At 47.3% G+C, this 19,971-nt stretch overlaps 2 protein-coding genes and 2 non-coding genes across 4 annotated transcripts; all 4 read right to left on the reverse strand.

Annotated features, from left to right (window-relative positions):
• Nucleotides 1-1,431: 1,431 nt before the first annotated feature.
• On the reverse strand, nucleotides 1,432-2,541 carry RASL11A (RAS like family 11 member A). The gene is made up of 4 exons (XM_075723202.1): nucleotides 2,421-2,541; nucleotides 2,283-2,339; nucleotides 2,127-2,206; nucleotides 1,432-1,922 (listed from the first exon to the last, which is right to left on the reverse strand). The coding sequence occupies exons 1-4, from the start codon at nucleotides 2,539-2,541 to the stop codon at nucleotides 1,470-1,472; spliced, it is 711 nt and encodes a 236-aa protein (XP_075579317.1). The 3' UTR covers nucleotides 1,432-1,469.
• Nucleotides 2,542-10,892: 8,351 nt separating this feature from the next.
• RPL21 (ribosomal protein L21) lies at nucleotides 10,893-16,027 on the reverse strand. Its single transcript, XM_075723774.1, has 6 exons — nucleotides 15,937-16,027; nucleotides 14,628-14,706; nucleotides 13,932-13,993; nucleotides 12,706-12,818; nucleotides 11,904-12,054; nucleotides 10,893-11,029 (listed from the first exon to the last, which is right to left on the reverse strand). Exons 2-6 carry the CDS (start codon nucleotides 14,692-14,694, stop codon nucleotides 10,940-10,942), a joined length of 483 nt encoding a protein of 160 aa, XP_075579889.1. The 5' UTR covers nucleotides 14,695-14,706; nucleotides 15,937-16,027; the 3' UTR covers nucleotides 10,893-10,939.
• On the reverse strand, nucleotides 12,514-12,646 carry LOC142597219 (small nucleolar RNA SNORA27). Its single transcript, XR_012832036.1, has one exon. It is a non-coding gene; the product is annotated as a small nucleolar RNA SNORA27 (small nucleolar RNA).
• On the reverse strand, nucleotides 13,032-13,106 carry LOC142597205 (small nucleolar RNA SNORD102). Its single transcript, XR_012832022.1, has one exon. It is a non-coding gene; the product is annotated as a small nucleolar RNA SNORD102 (small nucleolar RNA).
• Nucleotides 16,028-19,971: the final 3,944 nt, after the last annotated feature.

Consider the following 19,971-nt stretch of genomic DNA (forward strand, 5'->3'; position numbering starts at 1 on the left):
GCCTGGAGCTGCCTCCCTTCAGCTCTCCCACTCCCTTTGGCAGGGCAGCACACGGCCTTCGGAGAGGAGCTACACAGCTAATGTGCCTGGGCTGATGTTGTGCACATAGCCCTGGGTGGGGAATAGTGCTGCTGGCATCCCACACCCCTACCATGTGCCAAAACGGGCCTCTGATGCTTCCTTGCGGAGCATCATCTCACTTAGTCACCCTTCCCTCCATTACCACCATCATGAAGACTTTCATCTGTAGATCAGGAGTGGAGGTGTCCCAGAAAGTTTCCAGCCCCAGGGGTCAGAAACAACAGATACTGCCCACTAACTACAAGGGACTCACACAGCAGTTACCTGCCTTTCCTAACAAAGGCAAGAAGAAAAGGGTCTTTGGACTTAACCTATAAAAATAAAATCATTAAAAAAAAAACCCACCCTTACTGGAGTTATGTGTGAGCAGGGACAGCAAGTTTCCCCCTGTACAGATTACTCCACTTCCACACTTTCTACTCAGCATGGAACAGAGCTTTATTTTTTACCAACACAACGCACATACTTCAGAGGCATATTTGAAGTGCAAAACCCACGTTCCATGCTTAGACATCCAGCAAACAGTTAATAAAAACCATTCAAGTATGGTATAGAGCTTAGGTGAAACAAGAGTGAAGTCTAACCTGCTTCCAATGGCTACAAAATTGCTCTGGGGAAGATAAAGATGCGATTTCTTTTAAATGTAGCTATTTTCTGTAAAGGGAACCTACGCATCAGTCCTTCCTATCACACATCTCCAGAGAAAGCAACAGCCATCCCACACACTCCTCTGCTGCGGATTGCTCAGCACTTTGTCCCACGGTAATCTGTGGGAGAAACTCAACTCTCCTGTTAAATGCTTTAGGCTCAAAAGATTAATTCTGCGGGATCTCTAAAGCACATCAGAAATTGGAACTCATTCCTAACAGATTATTACCATTCAGGCAGTTACCGGTGCAAGCAAAACAGCAGTTGTTGAGGGCAAGCGATCCTGTTATAATCAGAATTCTCACAGTTTTATATTTTCATGTTTAATAGAGCTTTTTTTTTTCTCTCTCCGTATAAAGCTTTCCATCAAAGGCTTTCCATGCATTTTATAAAGGCAGGTGAGTGTTACATCATCATCACTTCCATTTTACAAACAGGAAACTGAGGCTCCAAAAAAGTCATTTGAGCAGAGTAAAACAGCAAATCCCAGCCCAAAACAGAAATGGAATCAAAACCTCCTGGCAAAAATCCCTTTCTCCAACTACCTCTATTTAGTTGCTATGCAGCATCTTTTTTTTGTAAAAATAACCCAACCAGTCAAACAAGAAAGAATGGCAAGGAAATTGCAAGCTTCAACATACTTACTTCCATCTGCTGGCGTTAGTACAAAAATAAAGATCTTTATTAACTAGTTTACAAAAACAAAGTCTATTGAGTCACGCAGGATCTCATCGGGGCCGTTATTTGACTTTGGAAGACAAAGCCTGTTTGAAACGTCTCTTTAGATCTTGCATGTTGGGAGATTTGGGCCGAGGGATGATGGATGACCGCCTCCTGTCCATGCTGCTGGCGTGCTGTAGTTTGCTGACCTCCTTGCAAAGATACTGGAAAACATCGCAGACGCCTTGGGAGTCGTCACTCGTGGAGATTTCCAGGAACAGGCTGCCCAGTTCATTTGCCAGCTGTAGTCCCTCTTTCGCCTGTACTTGCCTGGCGTGGAGGAGGTCTGCTTTGTTCCCCACGACGATGATGGGAGTCCTGGCATCTGGGTGGACCTTGCGTACGTGCTGATAGAGAGGTCGGACTGACTGGTAGCTGCTGTAGTCTGTGATGGAGTAAACCAGGAGGAAGCCCTCTGCCCACTTCACACACCTGGACAGGGAGTCCAGCGCCTGCACGAAGTCCTCCTGCACCTGCGGTAGGACAGAGAGCGCGCGTTCGGCACCGGGTCGCGAACGCGTAAAGCCTGCATCACAGACAACACTGTTGCACAGGTCCAAAGGGAAGCCTGAGCTCTGTCTTTAGGAGACTCAGCCCGGCCCTGTGGGAAGCGGGGGCTCACAAGCCGAGCCTGGAGGTGGCAGAGCAGAACCCGTCGCGCCGCAGCACCTCCGTACCTGGATGCACCCCGGCGTGTCTTGGATCTGCACGGCAACGTGGTCGCCCTCCAGATGGACCAGCCTGGAGTAGAGGTTGCCTGGGGAGCAGAGAGCCGTCAGGCACAAGCCGCGGCCGCGGGGGTCCCCGCCGCGCCCCGCCGCCCGCCGCCTCACCTGTGTTGGGCTCGTAGTCCCCGATGAACCGCTTCGTCAGGAACCGCACGATCATCGCTGCAACACAGAGCGGCCGCGTTAGCGGGGACGGACGGCCCGAGGGACAGGGGAAGGGGCGACGGGCGGCCCCGCACTCACCGCTCTTGCCGACGCCGCGGGCGCCCAGCACGGCCAGGCGGACCTGGGGGCCGGGCGGCCCCGGGGCGCACTCGGCGATGGGCGCCAGCAGGAAGGGCTGGGACATGCTCGGCAGGCGCATGGGAGGGGCGGCCCGGCGGCCGGACGGCTCGGCTCGGCTCGGCTCGGCTCGGCTCGGCTCGGCTCGGCTCGGCTCGCGGCTCGCAGCGCGGGCGGCCGCCGACGGCTTTTAAAGGCTCCGCCGGCTGCGCCGTGCGCGGGGCCGCCCCGCAGCGTGCGCACAGCGCGGGGCGCCCATTGGCTGTAGGCCTCGCGGCTGTACCGCCCCTCCCCGGCTATACCGCCCCCCCCCCCCGACTGCCCCACTTGCCCCCCAGCTGTACCCCCCCCCCCGGTTGTACCCCGGCCCCTCCCTCCCACCTTCCCCATCCCCAGGGTGTGGGGCGGCCCCAGCGGGTGCCGGGGGACCCGCAGCCCAGGTTTGGGGGCCGGCACCGCAGCACCCCGCCGTGCATCACCCCCGCCCCAGGCAGGCAGCACGGGGGGCGCTGGGTTTGGGAGGGTGCGGCTCTGCCCCCACCGCCAGCCTCGACCACCACCACGACAGGTTCCCGCTTTACGCGCCCTCCCTGCTGCGAGGGTCTCCAGGCGCAGGGGAAGGGAGATGTTTTCTTCTTTCACCTCAGACTATTTTGCTTCCCGCACCTGGATACATCCCTCCACAGCCGGCACCGAAATCCCAGCTTGCAGATCAAGCAACAGCTTGACCACCAAAGCGGGCCACAGCGCCTTCAGGTCTGGATTAGGCCCTGCGGGTTTTCAGAGTGGAAGAAAGTTTCAGGGAAGAAAGGCGCTCCACCATGGGCTGCTGCCAAACGGGCCTCAAACCTGCGAACAGCTCCGTGGATGCTTCGGTCTCTCTGCAAAGCGGAGCCCCGGCTCCTGCAAAACCGCTCTTGCAGCGCGCTGCTTTGCAGGCTGTCGCGGTTTAACCCCAGTCGGCGACTAAGCACCATGCAGCCGCCCGCTCACCCACCCCCGTGGTGGGATGGGGGAACAGAATCGGGAAAAAATTTAAAAAAAAAAAAAGTAAAACCCATGGGTTGAGATAAAGACAGTTTAATAGGACAGCAGAGGAAGAGAAAATAATAGCAACAGCAACAATAAAAGAATATGCAAAACAAGCGATGCACAATGCAATTGCTCACCACCCGCTGACCGATGCCCAGCCTGTCCCCAAGCACCGATCACCCCCCCCAGTTTATATACTGAGCATGACACCATATGGTATGGAATAGCCCTTTGGCCAGTGTGGGTCAGCTGTCCTGGCTGTGCCCCCTCCCAGCTTCTTGTGCATCTGGCAGAGCATGGGAAGCTGAAAAGTCCTTGACTAGCATAAGCAGCACTTAGCAACAACTAAACCATCAGTGTGTTATCAACATTCTTCTCCTACTAAATCCAAACCACAGCACTATGCCAGCTACTAGGAAGAAAATTAACTCTATCCCAGCTGAAACCAGGATACAAGGGTGTAAGCATTTATGATATAAATAATCCATTCAGCAGCTACTTTATTTTTATCAGGGAGATAACAGAAGCCAGCAGGTCAGTACTCCAAAGCAGTGGGGTGGGGCTGCGGTCACCATGGGAGCTGCTGGACCCCGGCTGCGGGGCTGGTGGCCAAGGGCACCCCAGGTGGCCCTGGACACCCACAGGCAGCTGAGCTGAACCTTGGCAGTAGCGGGGCTGCGCGCTGGTGCCGCTCTTGGCTGCCTTCCCCCTCCCCTTCGATACAGCTCTCAGAAGATGCATGCAATGGCAATAACTCGCATTTTTTCCTTGCTTTCCTCCTGTCCTCCCTCTTACTTTCTCCCTACATCCATGCCAGAGTCCAGGTACCTGACCTACTATGCACTTCCCTGGATACCCTCAGCCCCAGTCCCTCCAGTCACATGAAAACTCATAACAAGGGCACCAGGATAACATTGCCAGCTCTGCTCTACCAGAGCCAAGGTGTTCCTGAGGAAAGTCAACCCTCGGCACCATGGGGGCAAGGATGGGGAGGAACTGCTCCCTGCTTCCCATGGGCAGAGGTTGAGCAGGGAACAGAGGTTTAGCTCGGGCTCTGCACCCTGCAGCAGCCAGAGGAACAGCCAGCCCCCCAAAACAATGTTTTGCCCTGTTTAAAGATTCTCCCCTGGTGCCTCAGAAATGTTCTACCTGATAACAATTCCACACTGCTCTTTGCTGAAGGGTTACACACACTTCACAGTAGTTAACACCACGCTAATTAACATCAGTTAAAGTAATGCCTGCAGAAAATCACAGTGGAAGAAGTGATATTGATTATTTGTGTTACTTTAGTACCTAAGAACTCCTATGGTAACATCAAGGCCACTTTTAACCTCAAAAACTGATTGCTTCTACTTCACTTCCCATCATGCCAGTGAGTCCTTTTCTTTCTGCAAACAAGATTTCTCTTGTATCACTAAAAGCTTTTGGTTTCCAGAGGTTCATGCTATTGTCATCTGCTCCCATTGTCATGCACCACCACTTGTCTTTGGCCTTGCCCACAGTGCCAACACAGGCTATTTTTATACACTTCTTTACAAAAGAGCTATCAGAGTACATTCAGCATGCCCTTGGAAGAATGCTACTGAAATGAGTCCATTCCAGGCAGATGATTCCCAGGTGCTGAGCTGTGAAAGCAGTAGTATTAAACCACCACCATCCCCAAAATTTGAAGAAGAACTCCCCCTTTCTGGGCAGCTGTAGAGCTCATGCTGACTCACTCAGTGCTTGGAGCACCCCCAAAGGGCTAACGGTGATGGTCAAGCACAGAGATGACTGCACAAACCCAGGTAGGAAACCCTGCGAAGGAATTAATTTCTAGGGAGTGATGGGCTGTCTCTCCATCAACACCTACTGTGGTGCAACAGGAGCAGTTGAGTAGGTTGAAGCAGTTGGGGCTCAGATTCCTCACATGTGGGGGCTCAGATGAGCTGTCCTTGTTCTGCCGACCAAGCTATCCCTGGGATGTACGGGCCTCACAGCTATTCCAAGGAGCCTTTCCTTTCTCGGCTGGAGGTCCTACTTGGGAATCACAAGGCTGTACTTTCCCCCATCCCATGCAGATGGCCCATGCCACCATCCCTATGGTCTACCCTTTCCCACAGCAACACCACTCAGTCCCGCTCACATGGAGTCCCAGGGACACCACAGTGCTGCCTCCTGACCCACCTCCCTATTCCAAGCTCTGGCAACATTCAACAGCAGGTACTTTTGGGGGAGGGAGTAGGCAGCTTACTCCTGTGGCTGCAGCAGGGAGGACATGCTGAGAGCATCTGGAGCTCCTTTCTCCTCTAAGAAGCAAAACATACAGTGTTTTCCTAGGAGCCTTTGCTGACATTGTGGAGCCAGCTAGAAGCTCTGGGCATAAGATTGGCAGAACCATGCAAAATAACGAGCAGCAGGCACAAAGTTTTCCATGTGGAGGAGCACTGGTGAGAACCTTTGCAGTGAGTTTGCATGGCTTCACCACTCTCCTATGAACTTTCAGGAGCACAAGCCCAAGTTCAAGACTGCACCTATTTCTTACGCTCCCCAATTCCTGCTGGTCAACAGCCAAACATTTTGGAGTGGGCATGGAAAAAAAGGTGACTGAGGGCCCAGGGGCCATCACCCAAAGCCTCTTCTGCCAAATAGTGGAAAATGAAATCAGCAACCTCAGCCAGAGCTTTGTATTTTTCTGGGTTCCTGAGGTGTATGGGTGCTGCTAATGGGAGCAGTGTCCCTAACTCAACACTTGAGCAAGGATGGTTATGACTCTGTAAATCCCACCAGCTACAACTTGATTCTTACATAGACCTTGGCAGTACATCCACTGAGGTAGATGCATGGACATGAAAAGTTCATGTGCCTTCCATACCACCACCCTCAGCATTGCAGGGACTGCTGGCACCTTCTCCCCATGCCACGGGAAGACTGTCTGCAGCAGTAGGGTGCCCCCGGCACTGTGGGAGACACTGCCCGTACCCCTGAGTCATGAGGTGCTACCCAGACAATGACAAGCCCAGTTTAACCACGTCTTTTCACCACACACCCTGAACCACAGGAACTCATTGCGCCTAGCAGCCTCTGCAAGGACAGGGGGAGCCTGTCCTGCCTGTGGTGGGATAGGGAGGATCACATTCTCTGGCAGGTGTACACACAGCTCTCGGCATCCTCTGGACCAGTCAGGACATCCCAGCACACTGTGTCTGGGATGCCAGCCGTCCTTTTGATCACGGGGACCATGAACACACCAAGTCCAGGACTGCACCAAGAAGAACAAGGGAGCGAACATCAAGACTGTTTCCCCCACCTGCTACACAGGAAGATTACAAAAGCATGAGTTGTTTGTACATCCTCGTGGCAGCTGCTTTACCTGCCTCCTCCCCAGGAATGGGGCTGGAGGTGTCTGCACATCTCTCGCCCCTCTCAGGCATGCACACTCCCCCTGCTCCCCCCCGGGGTCCTCAGCCTGCAGCCCCTCTGCACCGGCACGGTTCCTCCTCCCCAGCCCTTTCTGCCCTCTCATCGACCCTTCCCAGCCACATGCGGTATTAGCACTAAAGGTGCCTACACAGCCCTCAGGAAACCTCAGACCTCAGTGTCACTGATACGCCAAAAAAGACAAAGCCGACAGCTCAGGAGAAAGCTTCCTTGCTTCTTCCCCAAGAGATGCCAGGAGATTTTGGCAGGGCCTTTGGCAGGGAACCAGCTGCAATGGTTCAAGGCAGTAAAACCTGGTAAGGAGGAGACAGCTCAGCCCCCACCTCCTAATGAGGCTCCGTGAAATGGAGACAAAGCACTACACTGAAGTGTAACAGCTTGTGCTAATCCATAAGCACTTCACTCTCCGCATGTTGTATAGGGACAGCCAGTCCACCAGCTCAGGGGTAATGAAGTCTCTGTGCTAGAAGGGGACTGAAAGATACATTAACATGTAATACTGAACTTACGCGAAACTGCCTTTTGAACTAGGGATTCCTGAATTCTGCTAGCCCAAGGTGTATCCAATTATACGGGAAACCTATAGCTTTGCAGATTTCACAACAGTTCTCCACAATTGAAAACATTATGGAATGCACAAAATTTAACTCTGCCATGGTATGAAGACAGAGGAAGCATCTCGCCTGTAGCTGTCACGCTTGCTGCAAGGTTTTGCTTGCTAGGCACAGCCTCGGAACAAGACCGCAGAGAATTGGCTACAGCTACTGTGTAAATGCCCCCCAGAGTGAGTCAAAAAGGAGAGGAACTTGCAACTCCACCATAAGGAAACATGCTTCCTCCACCCAGAGGGGCAGAGAGGCTGAACTGCCGAAATTACCCCGTCCCTCCCAAATCTTCTGCAAGCTCTGCATACACCTAAAACTATTTTCTTCTATCAGGAACGATGCATTCCAATTTAGACACTAGTTTCATCACTGCAGATGTCCCGACTGGCAGTTCTTCAGCAACTATTCCCAATCCACAGATCTCCCTCTTTTGTCAGGACTATGCAAAAACAGGGCAGCTGAACACATGGGAAGCAAACTTCAACAGCAGATACTACGTTCTGCAAATATCTGAGCTGTGCTTCTGCAAACCTGAGATTACCAGGAAAACCACCGCTGCACTGAGAGCAATGAACGGGCAGTGTCTATAAACCCAAGACAGGTTAAATCTTAATTTGTGCTGTTTTCAAACATATAAAAAAAAACAACCAAAAAAGGCTATTTTCTTGCTACACAAACCAAGTTTAATCTTCAGTCATTTCTGGGAATCTTGACCAAGGAAAGCATTCCCTCCTCCTCCCAGCCCACACACAGCTTCCAAATATGCATTTAAGAGCATCTACTGTCAGCATAGTGACCTTAAGAACACTGAGACTAAATAAATTGAAAACTGTTGCAATGCACAGCGCCTCTGGAAGCACAGCTCTTAAATGAGACCACAACATGCTGTCTAGTCTTATTACTCCAAATTGTTGAAAATAAATTCAGAAGTTTAGAACTACCCACCACTTCTAGTTACTGTTAACCACTTCATTGTGATGCTACAAGCTAATCCACTTGAATCTTGACAGATAAGTACAAAACAAACATAGAACCAAAATAACTCACACAAGCATCCATGAGAAAATTTAAAATACCATCACCAAAGATCGTACCCAGTAAAACCTCCCACTTAACTCCTTCAAAGCCCTAATGGAAAACGATGCTTATCTTGTGAGTTAAATCCTGATTTTAAATTGCTGTGGAAATCCACAAGCCAAAGCAGCTAATGAAGGTCTAAGCCTTAGTATACAGATCCGGCTGCTCCAAGAAAACCCCACTTGATCATAAAAGTCAAGTGCATAAGCTGCAGCAGTGAAAGTTAAGAGATTCATCAACCTTGCTTGCACTCCACATCCAATACATATGGTGCCAAAATACAGTACTAACATCACAAATCAGTCTGTTGATGGGTAAGCTTTGTTCCATCTTCTTCAAGGCATTTCCAAAGTTATCCCAACTATACAGCCTGCTCCATCTTCCAAGATGGGAGCTTGGAGAAACTGCAAACGCAGTGCCTGCTCACTGAGACTTTGAACCTTCAGTGCCTAAAGCCTGTCACCCTTAAATACCAGGCCAAGGCAATGACTTCAATGTCCAAAACCTACATTCTATGAGAATAGGAACATCCACAACTGAATGTTAGGAAATGCAAACAGGCATTAAACCCTTAATTTATAAGCAATCTGTACACAGTTTAACACTTCTGCTTAAGGCTTTTCAGAACTAAGGGAAAAAGCAAACCTCGTTACCTCTCAATTTCTTACTCCCAAACTTACTAGCTGTCCTACTGTCCTGGTTTCGTCTGGGAGAGAGTTAATTTTCTTCCTAGTAGCTGGCATAGTGCTGTGTTTTGGATTTAGTACAAGAATAATGCTGGTAACACACTGACAGTTTAGTTGTTGCTAAGCAGTGCTTACACTGGTCAAGGACTTTTCAGCTTCCCATGCTCTGCCAGGTGCACAAGAAGCTGGGAGGGGGCACAGCCAGGACAGCTGACCCCAACTGGCCAAAGGGCTATTCCATACCATATGGCGTCATGCTCAGTATAGAAACTGGGGGGAGTTGGCTCAGGGGCAGTGATTGCTGCTCAGGGACTGGCTGGGCATCAGTCAGCAGGTGGTGAGCAACTGCACTGTGCATCACTTGCTCTGTACATTCCTTTATCATTATTACTTTCTCTTCCTCTGCTGTCCTATTAAACTGTCTTTATCTCAACCCACAGGTTTTACTTCCCCCCCCAATTCTCTCCCCCAACCCACCGCAGGGGCAAGGTGAGGGTGAGCAAGTGGCTGTGTGGTGTTTAGTTGCTGACTGGGGTTAAACCACACCACCTACAATTGACTATTCAGTAATTTCCAACAGTCAATACCTACAAATTGCTTGAGGTCATTACCTTCTCTAGTATTTCACTCTCTCTACATTTAGACATTAGTTTCACATCACTTACTTGAGGTAGCTAAGCAATGCCTTACATTACACTTGGAAAGGTAAAATATTATTTATCCGTAACATGGTTAAGCTTGAGTTTATGCATGTTCAAAGCTAACTAACCAGGTTACCTTCAGCAGTCTCTTCAGCAAGCTCCACAGAGTTTCAAAGCTGACAAAAATAGCACTGGTTAGTAAGCAGTTGGCTGAAGACATTCTTCCATTCAAGAAACACTGGGCAGATAGCACTGGGTTTTTGTGAATTATCAATAAAATCAATGGGATGAAAGAAATGCATTAGAACATCCAGGTAGATGTTTAGGTTCAACAGACACCCAATAAACAAAATGCAAGTGTTCAGCTATGCCAGCCAATTAAAATTATAAAAATCAAGTTACAAATGCTGGCAGTTTTGGAATTAAAGCCTTTTCTAAACTACTACTATTTCATAAGAACACTTACTGGCCTGAGGACATTCTAAAAATCTTTCTTTTATGTGTTACAATGGTGAAACACCAAAATTTGCCCACAGCCATTTCTCAAAGAGGTTGCTTTCCAAAAGCGTTTCCACAATTTTTCTTTGGTGTTAATCTGAGGCTTCTTGGACAAAAGCTTTTATCAATGAAATCTGAAGCCTGTTATCCCTTTTCCCACAAAAAAATTAAACCTTCAAGTGACACTGTACAATTCTTGGTATATGCTCCTAGTTTGTGGTGAAATATTCCATGTCCTCTCATATTACCTCATTCATTAGGTAATCAAAGAAGGAGGATCATCACTTAGCATTAGCAAATTTCAGTGTCTCCAGGATTTATGGTCTATATAAATGACTAAACTGATCATCAAAAGCTGCAGATGATTTAAATGACCAAGCACCATGTAAGGCAAGTTAAATAAACAAACTTCAATAAAAGTTTTCTGATGCATCTGTTCTGAAAAACCTAAAGGAATTAGCCACAATCACATACACTTGTCCAAAACCAGATCTTCAGTTTATTTTTTTAAATGTGCATTATGCCATGAATTCATAGGGAATTGGCTCCAGCAGCTCTGGATCCTTGCCATTAGTTCTCACAAAGTGTGCTTCTCTTGGCGGAGCAGGCTGTAAACAGAAAAAAAAAAAAAAGAAAAAAACTCATGGCACTGAAACTCAAAAGAAACTTTACACAAAATTCATTTTGACAACCATTTAACACATGATTATATAAGCATTACAGCACTTTTATCATTCCTTGTCTCTTTAAAACTTGATTTAAAACTTCCCAGTCTCTTTAAAACTTGATTCAAAGAACAGCAGTAAGAAAGTGATCTGCTAAAAACTTTCATTGCCTTTCATTGCTGAATAGAAAAAACCCTACACCTTACCCTCTGCAATTTACTAATCCAAATTATCACAAAGTGATGTACCTTGGGGTTCCAGAAGTAACAGCCATTATCTCCTCTCTGAAGTCTAGTTACTCATTCTTTTCTTAAAGGGTTGCAACAGAAACTGTTGCAGCTAAATTCAACTAAACCAAAGACAACACTGATCCTAGAAATCAGCCAGAGCTGCTGCTGGAGATCAGCAACAGAATAGGAAGCATCCATCCCTTTGTTCACAGCCAAGGATACCATTTCCATCCATAACAGTGCAGTTCTGTTCAGGCACCAAAGATAGCAGACAGCTCGGATGCAGACATACTGCATGCTGCCACTCTAACTCTTAAAAAAAAAAAAAGTAACCTCCCGCAAAGGACTGCAAACCCAAGTGAGGGTGGTAGCAACAGACACCTCCAACAAAATCTGCCAGAGACCTGGATTTTTCAGAGTACTGTAAGCAGCTTCATTAATGTCAGGTGGGGTTTTTGTTTGGTTTTTAAAAACAGAAAGAGCTCAGTTTACAGTGTCAGTAATGTTTTATTCAACTGGTTTGGTTCTAGCTGGGGTTTTTTTGGTGAACTGAATCATTAATGTGTCAACTACAATAAAAATATTACCTGACGTTTCAGTTGAACCCAAATGCCTTTTTCTTTTGCTTCCTTTTTCTTCTTTTCATTCTCCTTCACACGCTGCAGAAAGCTGTCTCTGCTCTTGGAATGTTTAATATGCTCAATACGCACATTAATTCTCTTGGCAAGAATCTTGCCCCTAAGAAAAGAAATCAGTTTTTAATCTACTGCACTTGAAAAAAGGCTACTTCAAAGCTACTTTTACAGCCCCCTTACACAAGTAACTCTATAAAATCAGAAACAGATAATTTTTCTTTAAAGGGCAATCACTCAAAACATATTGCTGCAGATACAAATCAGATATAACTTACATTACTGAAAGGTTATTAATATATAACAATATGCTGACAATTTAGGATTAAGACTGTGGAGAACACGTAATTTTAACCTTGTAGCATCCAAATGAAGAATTGTATTAGCACTGTACTCCAGTCCAGTTATTGGAAGAAAAACAACTTGTCCTTTTCTGACTAAACTGTACAAAACCCAGCTGAATACAGTTACAAATTAATATTTAAAAAGGGCTTCAGTATCGATGTGCAAGCTGGCTGAAAATCCCCATTAGGTAATGTCACTTTAAGTGCTGCTCAGAAAAATAAAGTGTTTCCTCTGACAGGATCCAAGTCAAATGAGCATCATTTGCTTGGGTTATAAAAAGGATATATACTTTACCCACCTTGAATGACCAATCAAGACAACAACTGTCTAACTGGCAAAGTGAAAGGAGGGTGCAATTACAGATCAACTTTCCCAAATACAAAGTTTTAATACATGGAATTTCATTACTTACTTAACCTGCTTGTTAACAATAATGCCCACAGCATGCTGAGTAACATTATATACCCTTCCAGTCTTGCCATGGTAACACTTGTGGGGCATACCTTTTTGAATAGTACCCATACCCTGTTAAGAGGTAAAACAAGAATAAAGTGTAAACTTTAACTTGAGGAAAAAAAAAAGCGCAACATCAAGGACTTTTCTTTCAGAAGTTATTTAAAGCACACACTTCAATTACTTGATTGATTTAAAATTACTCCTATTTTATTTGTACATTAGAATTTATAGCCATGCATTTTATACCCGCAGACTACCAAATTCTACTATGACAATTCTGGTTGCTTTCAGTGTCGGTGAAATGATTGATCACTTTGCTTTCAGCAAGCAATCATAGGAGACAATCATCATCAAGCTCCAGCGTGTCAAGAAGTGTTAATTTTGAGCAGTGTAGTTCTCCAATAGTCAAATAACTAAACAAGCAAATTACACACTGTCTTCTGTGTGACTGTTATGAAAACTCTGCATTTCAAATGAAACTAAAGGATTCAACAAAGCAGAAAACCTTGCTGAAAGGCTTTCACATTCACTACAACTTAATTTTGAAAGTACAGCTGATTTTAAAGGACAAGTTCTAGAAAATACCAAGTGATGGGAAATGCTGTTTCACTTTCCCACCTATATTAATATATATGATGTAACCTCACATTTATTTCTTCGTTTCTAGTTTTAATATGGCTTTGCAAACACCATCCCTGTACACCCTTAAGTATAGTCCTACAGTGATACAGAGACACAGACATAACTATCAGCTACACCTCCATAAACTATGGCTCTTCTGAACAGCAGGTACAAATTAGGTAAAACAGAACATCTACTAAAACAACAGCTGGGGTTCCTATGAAAGTAGCACTGGTAGGCACCATACAGCAACCCAAGTATTAGATAGGGCATCTTTCACTCACTTTTTTCAACTGAACACACAGTAACGGAGCACAGCCAAATATATAAAATACATATACACACACATATATAAAAAAACCCACATACACTGGCATGTGACACTGAAGTGTTACTATTGGTTCAGTAACATTGTCAGTCCATTACTGCTTCAAAAGTGAGCAGCGGGTACTTGTGTTGACACACATGCCCCAAGTAACAAAAAAGACTACCTCAAGAAACTGGAGACTGTAAAGGATTACACTGCTTTAACTTTTAATTGCGTAGCACTGGGGAAAGTACCTTGATATCAACTATATCACCCTTCTTGTAGATGCGCATATAGGTAGCCAGAGGTACAACTCCTGTTAAGAGATACAAATTTGCATACTTATGAAGCTATTTCACACACACAGAGACACTCCCCACCCCCAAATGGGGTGGATGACAGATCATGCATTTGATAAAGTCTTCTTAAAAATGCTTCAAATTTAAATTCAATTTCAACAACGTAAAACTGAAAAATCAAACCATCTTTATTTTTTTCTTCAAGCAGTAATTACCTCTTCACACACTCCCAATTTAAAAAAAATTCCAACTAAGGAAAAATTACAGCTTTAATCTTGTTCCTAACGTAGAAGTTGAAAACGCATTGCAACTATTTACTGCTTCATCGTGAAAACTGCTGTTATCACTACTCATTGCTAAGAGGCAACAAACTGTACATTTTAAGTAAATGTAACTTGAAACATTTTCTTCACCTTCAAATTAATTTTCAAACATTGATAGAATTAGCATTGTTACTACTATGAAGCAATCAGAATACCAATATATAAACTGTAAGAGGTGAGAGTTCACTTGCATATCATTCTACAGTTTAGCCCAAGTTGTCAGCTATCCTTTGACACAAGCCATTGTTTTACAAATGCTACTTAGGGACTGTTGACATCCAATAGGTCAGTAACTTAATGCCGTGTTCTTACTACAAGGTATACTTACCATGCTTGCGAAACGGCCTTGAGAACATATAACGCGTCCCCCTCCTCTTTCCCTTTGTGTTCGTCATTTTGGTTGATTACTGTAAAAATGAATGCAAATTATTCAGAACTACTAGTTCATTCACTAAAAATTTGACTGATAGCATTTTCAGACATTTCAGAAAAATCAAGTCTTTAAGCTTATTCAGAATGACACCACTTCCAAATTGCTGGGTCAATTCAAGCAATGCTTTTAGTTTAGACATTCACAAAAAACTATTTATAAGACCACAGGGTAACTCAGGTTTGAATAGATGCTAGCACATCACCTAGCTCAACCTCCTGCTTCAAGCAAGGTCTACTATGAGATCAAACCAGGTTGCCCAGGGCTTCGTCCTTGAAATCCTTCAAGGATGGAGAGACTATCGCACTGCCTCACTGGGCAGCCTGTTTGGAGGCCTAGCTGTTCTCATGGTGAAGAACTTTTTCCTTATATCCAGGCTGAGCTTCTGATTTTGTCTTAAGCCAGTTGTTCCATACTCCCCCGACGTGACCCCGTCTTCTTGATAACGGTGCTGTTATGTGACCCCCAAAGCCACCTCTACTCCAGGCCGAGTACACCCAGTTCCCTCTGCCACTGCTCACAAGGTATGCAAAAGGCAAGATCTCCGCTACGAAATTTACCAGCAACTATTATATTTGACACAATATAAACCGCAGCCATCTGTCTGTGCTCCGTGAAACAATTTCGTTACCTTCAAGCCACGTCTCCCATTGCCGCAGGAGCCCCCCCCGCCCCGGCATTTCGTGCCGCGCACTAAGCCGCGCCGAGGCGCACACACCCGCAGGCCAAGGGGGACGGCTGCCACCGGGCACGTTAGCGAAGCCCAAGTCCCGCCGCACCCGGCGGTCCCCGCCCCGGGGCCTCCCCCGCGGAGCTGCCCCATCCGCCCGGCCTGCGCAGGGCCGCCCCCCGCCCCGGACACGCCGCCGGCGGCCCCGGGGCTGACCGGGCTCGACCGGGCCCACGGCCACGTGCCGCCGCCTCGGCGGAGCCCCGCTCCCCCGCGCCTGCACCCGCCGCCGTCGCCGGGCTCGGCGGTCCCCTCCCTCCTTCCCTCCATCCCTCGGCGGCGGCGGCGGCAGCCGCCCGGCCCGGCCCGGCCCGGCCCAGCGCCCCGCACCGCGGCCTAAAGGCCGCGGCCTCCCCGCTCCCCCAGCCCCCTCGCCCCAGCAAGGCCGTGCCGCCCCCGGCTGAGCCGGCGGTCGCCCGCCCCGCCGCCAGCGCCGCCCGCCCGCCTTCCCGCCGCCACCCGGAGCCGCGGAGGCACCTGAGGCCGGCGAGCGGAGCTCGGCGCAGCTCCCCGTGTGTGCCTACAAAATGGCGGCTCGGAGCGAAAGGAGTGAGGCGGCGCCGCGGCCGCCCTTAACAGCGGGGCCTTCGCGGGGCTGCCCGCGGCGCGCCTGAGAGAAAGGCCGGCCGGCCGGCCGGCCTGCCTGCCTGCCTGCCTGCCTGCCTGCCTGCCTGAAAGCCCTGCCTGCCTGCCTGAAAAGCCTGCCTGCCTGAAAGCCCTGCCTGCCTGCCTGCCCGCCGGCCTGCCTGCCTGCCTGCCTGCCTGCCTGCCTGAAAAGCCTGCCTGCCCGCCGGCCTGCCTGCATGCCTGCCTGCCTGAAAGCCCTGCCTGCCTGCCTGAAAAGCCTGCCTGCCTGAAAGCCCTGCCTGCCTGCCTGAAAGGCCTGCCTGCCTGAAAAGCCTGCCTGCCCGCCGGCCTGCCTGCATGCCTGCCTGCCTGAGAGGCCTGCCAGCCTGCCAGGGGTAGATCTGCTGAAGGACGCCCTTGTACGCTGATCCTGATGAACCACCACGGGACTCGCCCGGCAGAAGTTTGACCTTTTCGCTAAAGCAGGGACACATGCCGGTTGTTTTTTTTTTTTTTTTCATGGCTGTGCCGTGAGACGGGGCTAGGAGACGTTTGACAGCGGGGGTGGCGGGGAAGCGGGAAAACGAGCCAAGTGTTTGTCAGGGATCCTGAGGAGTGAGTTCTGTGGTGGAGTGGCTGGCCCGCCGTCCATAAGGAATTGTGTTTAGAAATGTGTAATATAAGCAGCCAAGAAGTTGTTTCACGACATTAAAGTGCACCGAAATTTAAATTTGCAGTAATGTCAGCCTTCTCCTACTATGTGTCAGTCATTGCTGCCTGACTGGAGATCCAGGTAGTCCTGGGCAGGAAAGCATGGTGGGAGACACAAACCAACAGCAGAAGCGAAGAGGCTGCTCAGGTTTGGAGTTTATTATTATTGTAATGGGCTTTCTTATGATAATGCCATAATCTCCACTTTGTGTGGCAGATGGGTTCTCTACACAGAGCCTTTATACAGCCACAGGTTGCATCAGCTGTGTGGTGCCTGAAAATGAAGCGGACGGGTGAGCAGGTTCCAGAGCTGGCGGCGTGACTCATTGTGTTTGTGCGTCGCCAATATTGGAGCAGACAGGAATTGTCATGGCAAGCTGATGGCAGGCAGGAGTGAGTCAAAAGAGGGCCTCCATCCCCTGAGTTAAACATGCAGGGACAGTTCAAAACTTGTCTTGGCAAGAAGTTGCCCTACTGCAGGAATTTTTGTTTTGAATGAAAGAAGCATTTATTTAATTTAGGGGAGGGATGATTACTTAAAGTAGCATATAAAAACATATTTGATCCTCTGACTAACTTCACAGTTATTCTAGTGTTGTCTTGCAAAACTTAAGCACTTTCTATCATGATTTTAAAGCTAGTTTAATATTTATGGATCACAAGAATGGATATGGAGGATTAAATACACTATCAGGTTCTGCCTGCAAAGCTAGCTGGCAGGGCACATTACAACAGACAGAGGCCCTGTCTGCACATGAAATCTCTTGCAATAAAGTGTAATATTTAGGCAAAAATGTGTCTATACTCCAGCTCTGCACTGTGAAAAATCTAGAATTTACAGCACCTGAAATCTATGCAGAGAAAATCTGTATCATTTAATATGCATTCAGCCTAGGTTTCCAAGTGTGAAGACAGTTATGAGCCTGAACAGCTCTTAGGCGAGGAAGCATATTGGCACCAGATAGAGAGATTTCTGGGAGGATATCAAGCAAAGCAAAGACGGGAAGCCAAATCCTAAAAGGCATTATTGAATAAAGGAAGATAGGCATTTTCAGTGAGCTGAACTCCTTACTCTTGCCAGTGATTTACATAGAGGGCAAATATCCACATCAAGCTAGAAAGAATGGGGAAGAAACTCCACATGTTGAAACTCATGTCCACATATAGACCATATAAGTGTAATTCATACAGGAGCAGTAACTGTGAACTTAATTGAACTCTGCTTTATTTGGGGCCAGGTAAGACATTCAGGATTTGCTACCTTTTTTTAAAGTTGCTTGACAGGTTTATTTAAAATTTCAGTAATGTTTTTATTCATAAAATTTACCTTGATTAGCACATTCCCAGGATCCTTCTTTAGCTCCACATTTCAAAGAAACTATCATGTTTCACAGTTTGTCTCCATTAAATCATTCAATGGGCACGCCATCTGGGTCTGATCCATAAGTCCATCCTATCAGCCAACATTTTATACACAATTTCCCAAATCTGTGGCCTACTGAGCACTTAAAGACTGAAGAGCCTTTCTATGTTACTCACAAAGGATTTCTTAATAATGGCTGTCTCTAGCAGATAAAGGTGCACAAGTTGTGGGGTGAGTTCTGGTCTGGAAACCAGAGCCAGCAGCCAAGCAGATATGGGGGAGACCTGCAGCTCTGCATTCCAGACCTCAGGTGCTTCCCTTACTGCCCTGCCTCATCCCCTCAGAAACCCAGCCTAAACTGCTCTTCCATGATCAAACTGCAGTTGTAGGATCCAGATTCCAATTTCTCCTAGGCTGTACAGCTAACACCACATCTGGTTCTGCTTCAGAAACACCACATCCTTAAGACTGGGGTAAACATGAGTGGCAACGCCCAGCTTAACATGAAGATCTAAAACCCCATGAAGGTCCCAGGCTGGTGCTCCACCCATTAACATAGTCTGGCTGTCTTACTACGCCATGGTATACTCAGTTTTCCTCCTCTCCCTGGCTTGGAGGTAGAGCAAGACAGGGAAAGCAGCTTCAGTGGGACCCAGTTCAAATGTTGCTGAGGAAAGAAGCTTGAAAGGGAGGGCTCATTAGAAGTCCGAGGAGTGGGGACTAGAAAAACATCACATTGTTTTTCAGAGTGGAAAATACCATGCCAAAACAACCATTTCTAGTCCCCAAGCTCCCATAGTCACGATTCTAGTATCTTCTTTGGGAGAGCCCCATTTTGTTTCTGATTACTTCTCTGCAGCATCTGTCTGGACAACAGCTCTCTCCAAAGAATAAATGCGCTGTGATGATTCCGCACATGGGGTTGTCAGGAATCCTTCACTGAAATTTTAATGCACAGTGGGATCTGGCTTGTTCCTAAGCTCAGAGGACCAAGTGACACATACAGAGATCTCAAGTGTGACATTCCATTTGTGTTAGGTTATTCAGCAGGGGTGTGGAAGGAATTTAAATTAATGAGAGTTTGTAAAGGGCTTTGAGGTGAAAAATGAAAGATATTCCCCTTCAGTAGGGTGGAGGTCTCCTATGTCTCACATAATGCATTCATTACATGAAAAAAAAAAGAGAGCTGATTATGACTGGGGCAAAATTTTGATAGAAATAATTGAGAATAGGTGTTAAATAAAGAGCATTGAAATCTGCAGTTCCTCTTGTGATAACACTGCAAAACCAGGAGTCTAAATTGAAAATCAAAATTGTGAAGTTAATTGGTTACTGCATGGCAGGCTCCCATCCATAGAAGTGCAGCATCTACCCTGTGCTTTTGATCAGAAAGTTACTGACCGAAGTCATCTTCGTCACCTCTTAAGTTGACCCTGTTGTTCCATTGTTCACTCTTTCCAAAAGGATCTTGTTATAGGGCATCTCAGAGTCATGTTTCTGTACCCTTTCATGGTCTCTTTAGCTCTAACAACCTTTTTATTTCTGGTAGTCAGTTGAACTCCTCATCCACAAAACCCATTCTATAAATATAAGCCTGAGCCTAGTTTCATGGGAGTTAAAATCAATAAAGTTGGTGTCTAATCAACTGATCACCTCCCAAATATGACTGTACAGACAAACTCTTTGAATGGTCGCACTGTGGAAACGCACAAGTGCCAGTACAGGTGGCTGTACTGAGCTGCATTGCCAGTGAGGCGTTTCATGGAGAGAGGAACAGAAAATAATGACAGCATGCCTTTGAGAGAAATTAAAAGGCAAAAAATGTATAGACCAAGAATTGTGATGGGGCCCAGCACGTCACACATGGGTGA

This window comes from Pelecanus crispus, chromosome 1 (assembly GCF_030463565.1).
Source record: "Pelecanus crispus isolate bPelCri1 chromosome 1, bPelCri1.pri, whole genome shotgun sequence".
Lineage (NCBI taxonomy): Eukaryota > Metazoa > Chordata > Aves > Pelecaniformes > Pelecanidae > Pelecanus > Pelecanus crispus.

What these genes read in the sequence shown, in the direction of transcription:
- RASL11A (XM_075723202.1), bottom strand. Translation starts at nt 2,541, where the DNA reads ATGCGCCTGCCGAGCATGTCCCAGCCCTTCCTGCTGGCGCCCATCGCC. An exon ending in GGACTACGAGCCCAACACAG is followed by an intron (nt 2,207 to 2,282) that starts GTGAGGCGGCGG and finishes TCTGCTCCCCAG; the next exon opens with GCAACCTCTACTCCAGGCTG. An exon ending in ACACGCCGGGGTGCATCCAG is followed by an intron (nt 1,923 to 2,126) that starts GTACGGAGGTGC and finishes GTCCTACCGCAG; the next exon opens with GTGCAGGAGGACTTCGTGCA.
- RPL21 (XM_075723774.1), bottom strand. Translation starts at nt 14,694, where the DNA reads ATGACGAACACAAAGGGAAAGAGGAGGGGGACGCGTTATATGTTCTCA. An exon ending in ATTGTTAACAAGCAGGTTAA is followed by an intron (nt 12,055 to 12,705) that starts GTAAGTAATGAA and finishes TTCTTTTCTTAG; the next exon opens with GGGCAAGATTCTTGCCAAGA. An exon ending in GGGTTCAACTGAAACGTCAG is followed by an intron (nt 11,030 to 11,903) that starts GTAATATTTTTA and finishes TTCTGTTTACAG; the next exon opens with CCTGCTCCGCCAAGAGAAGC.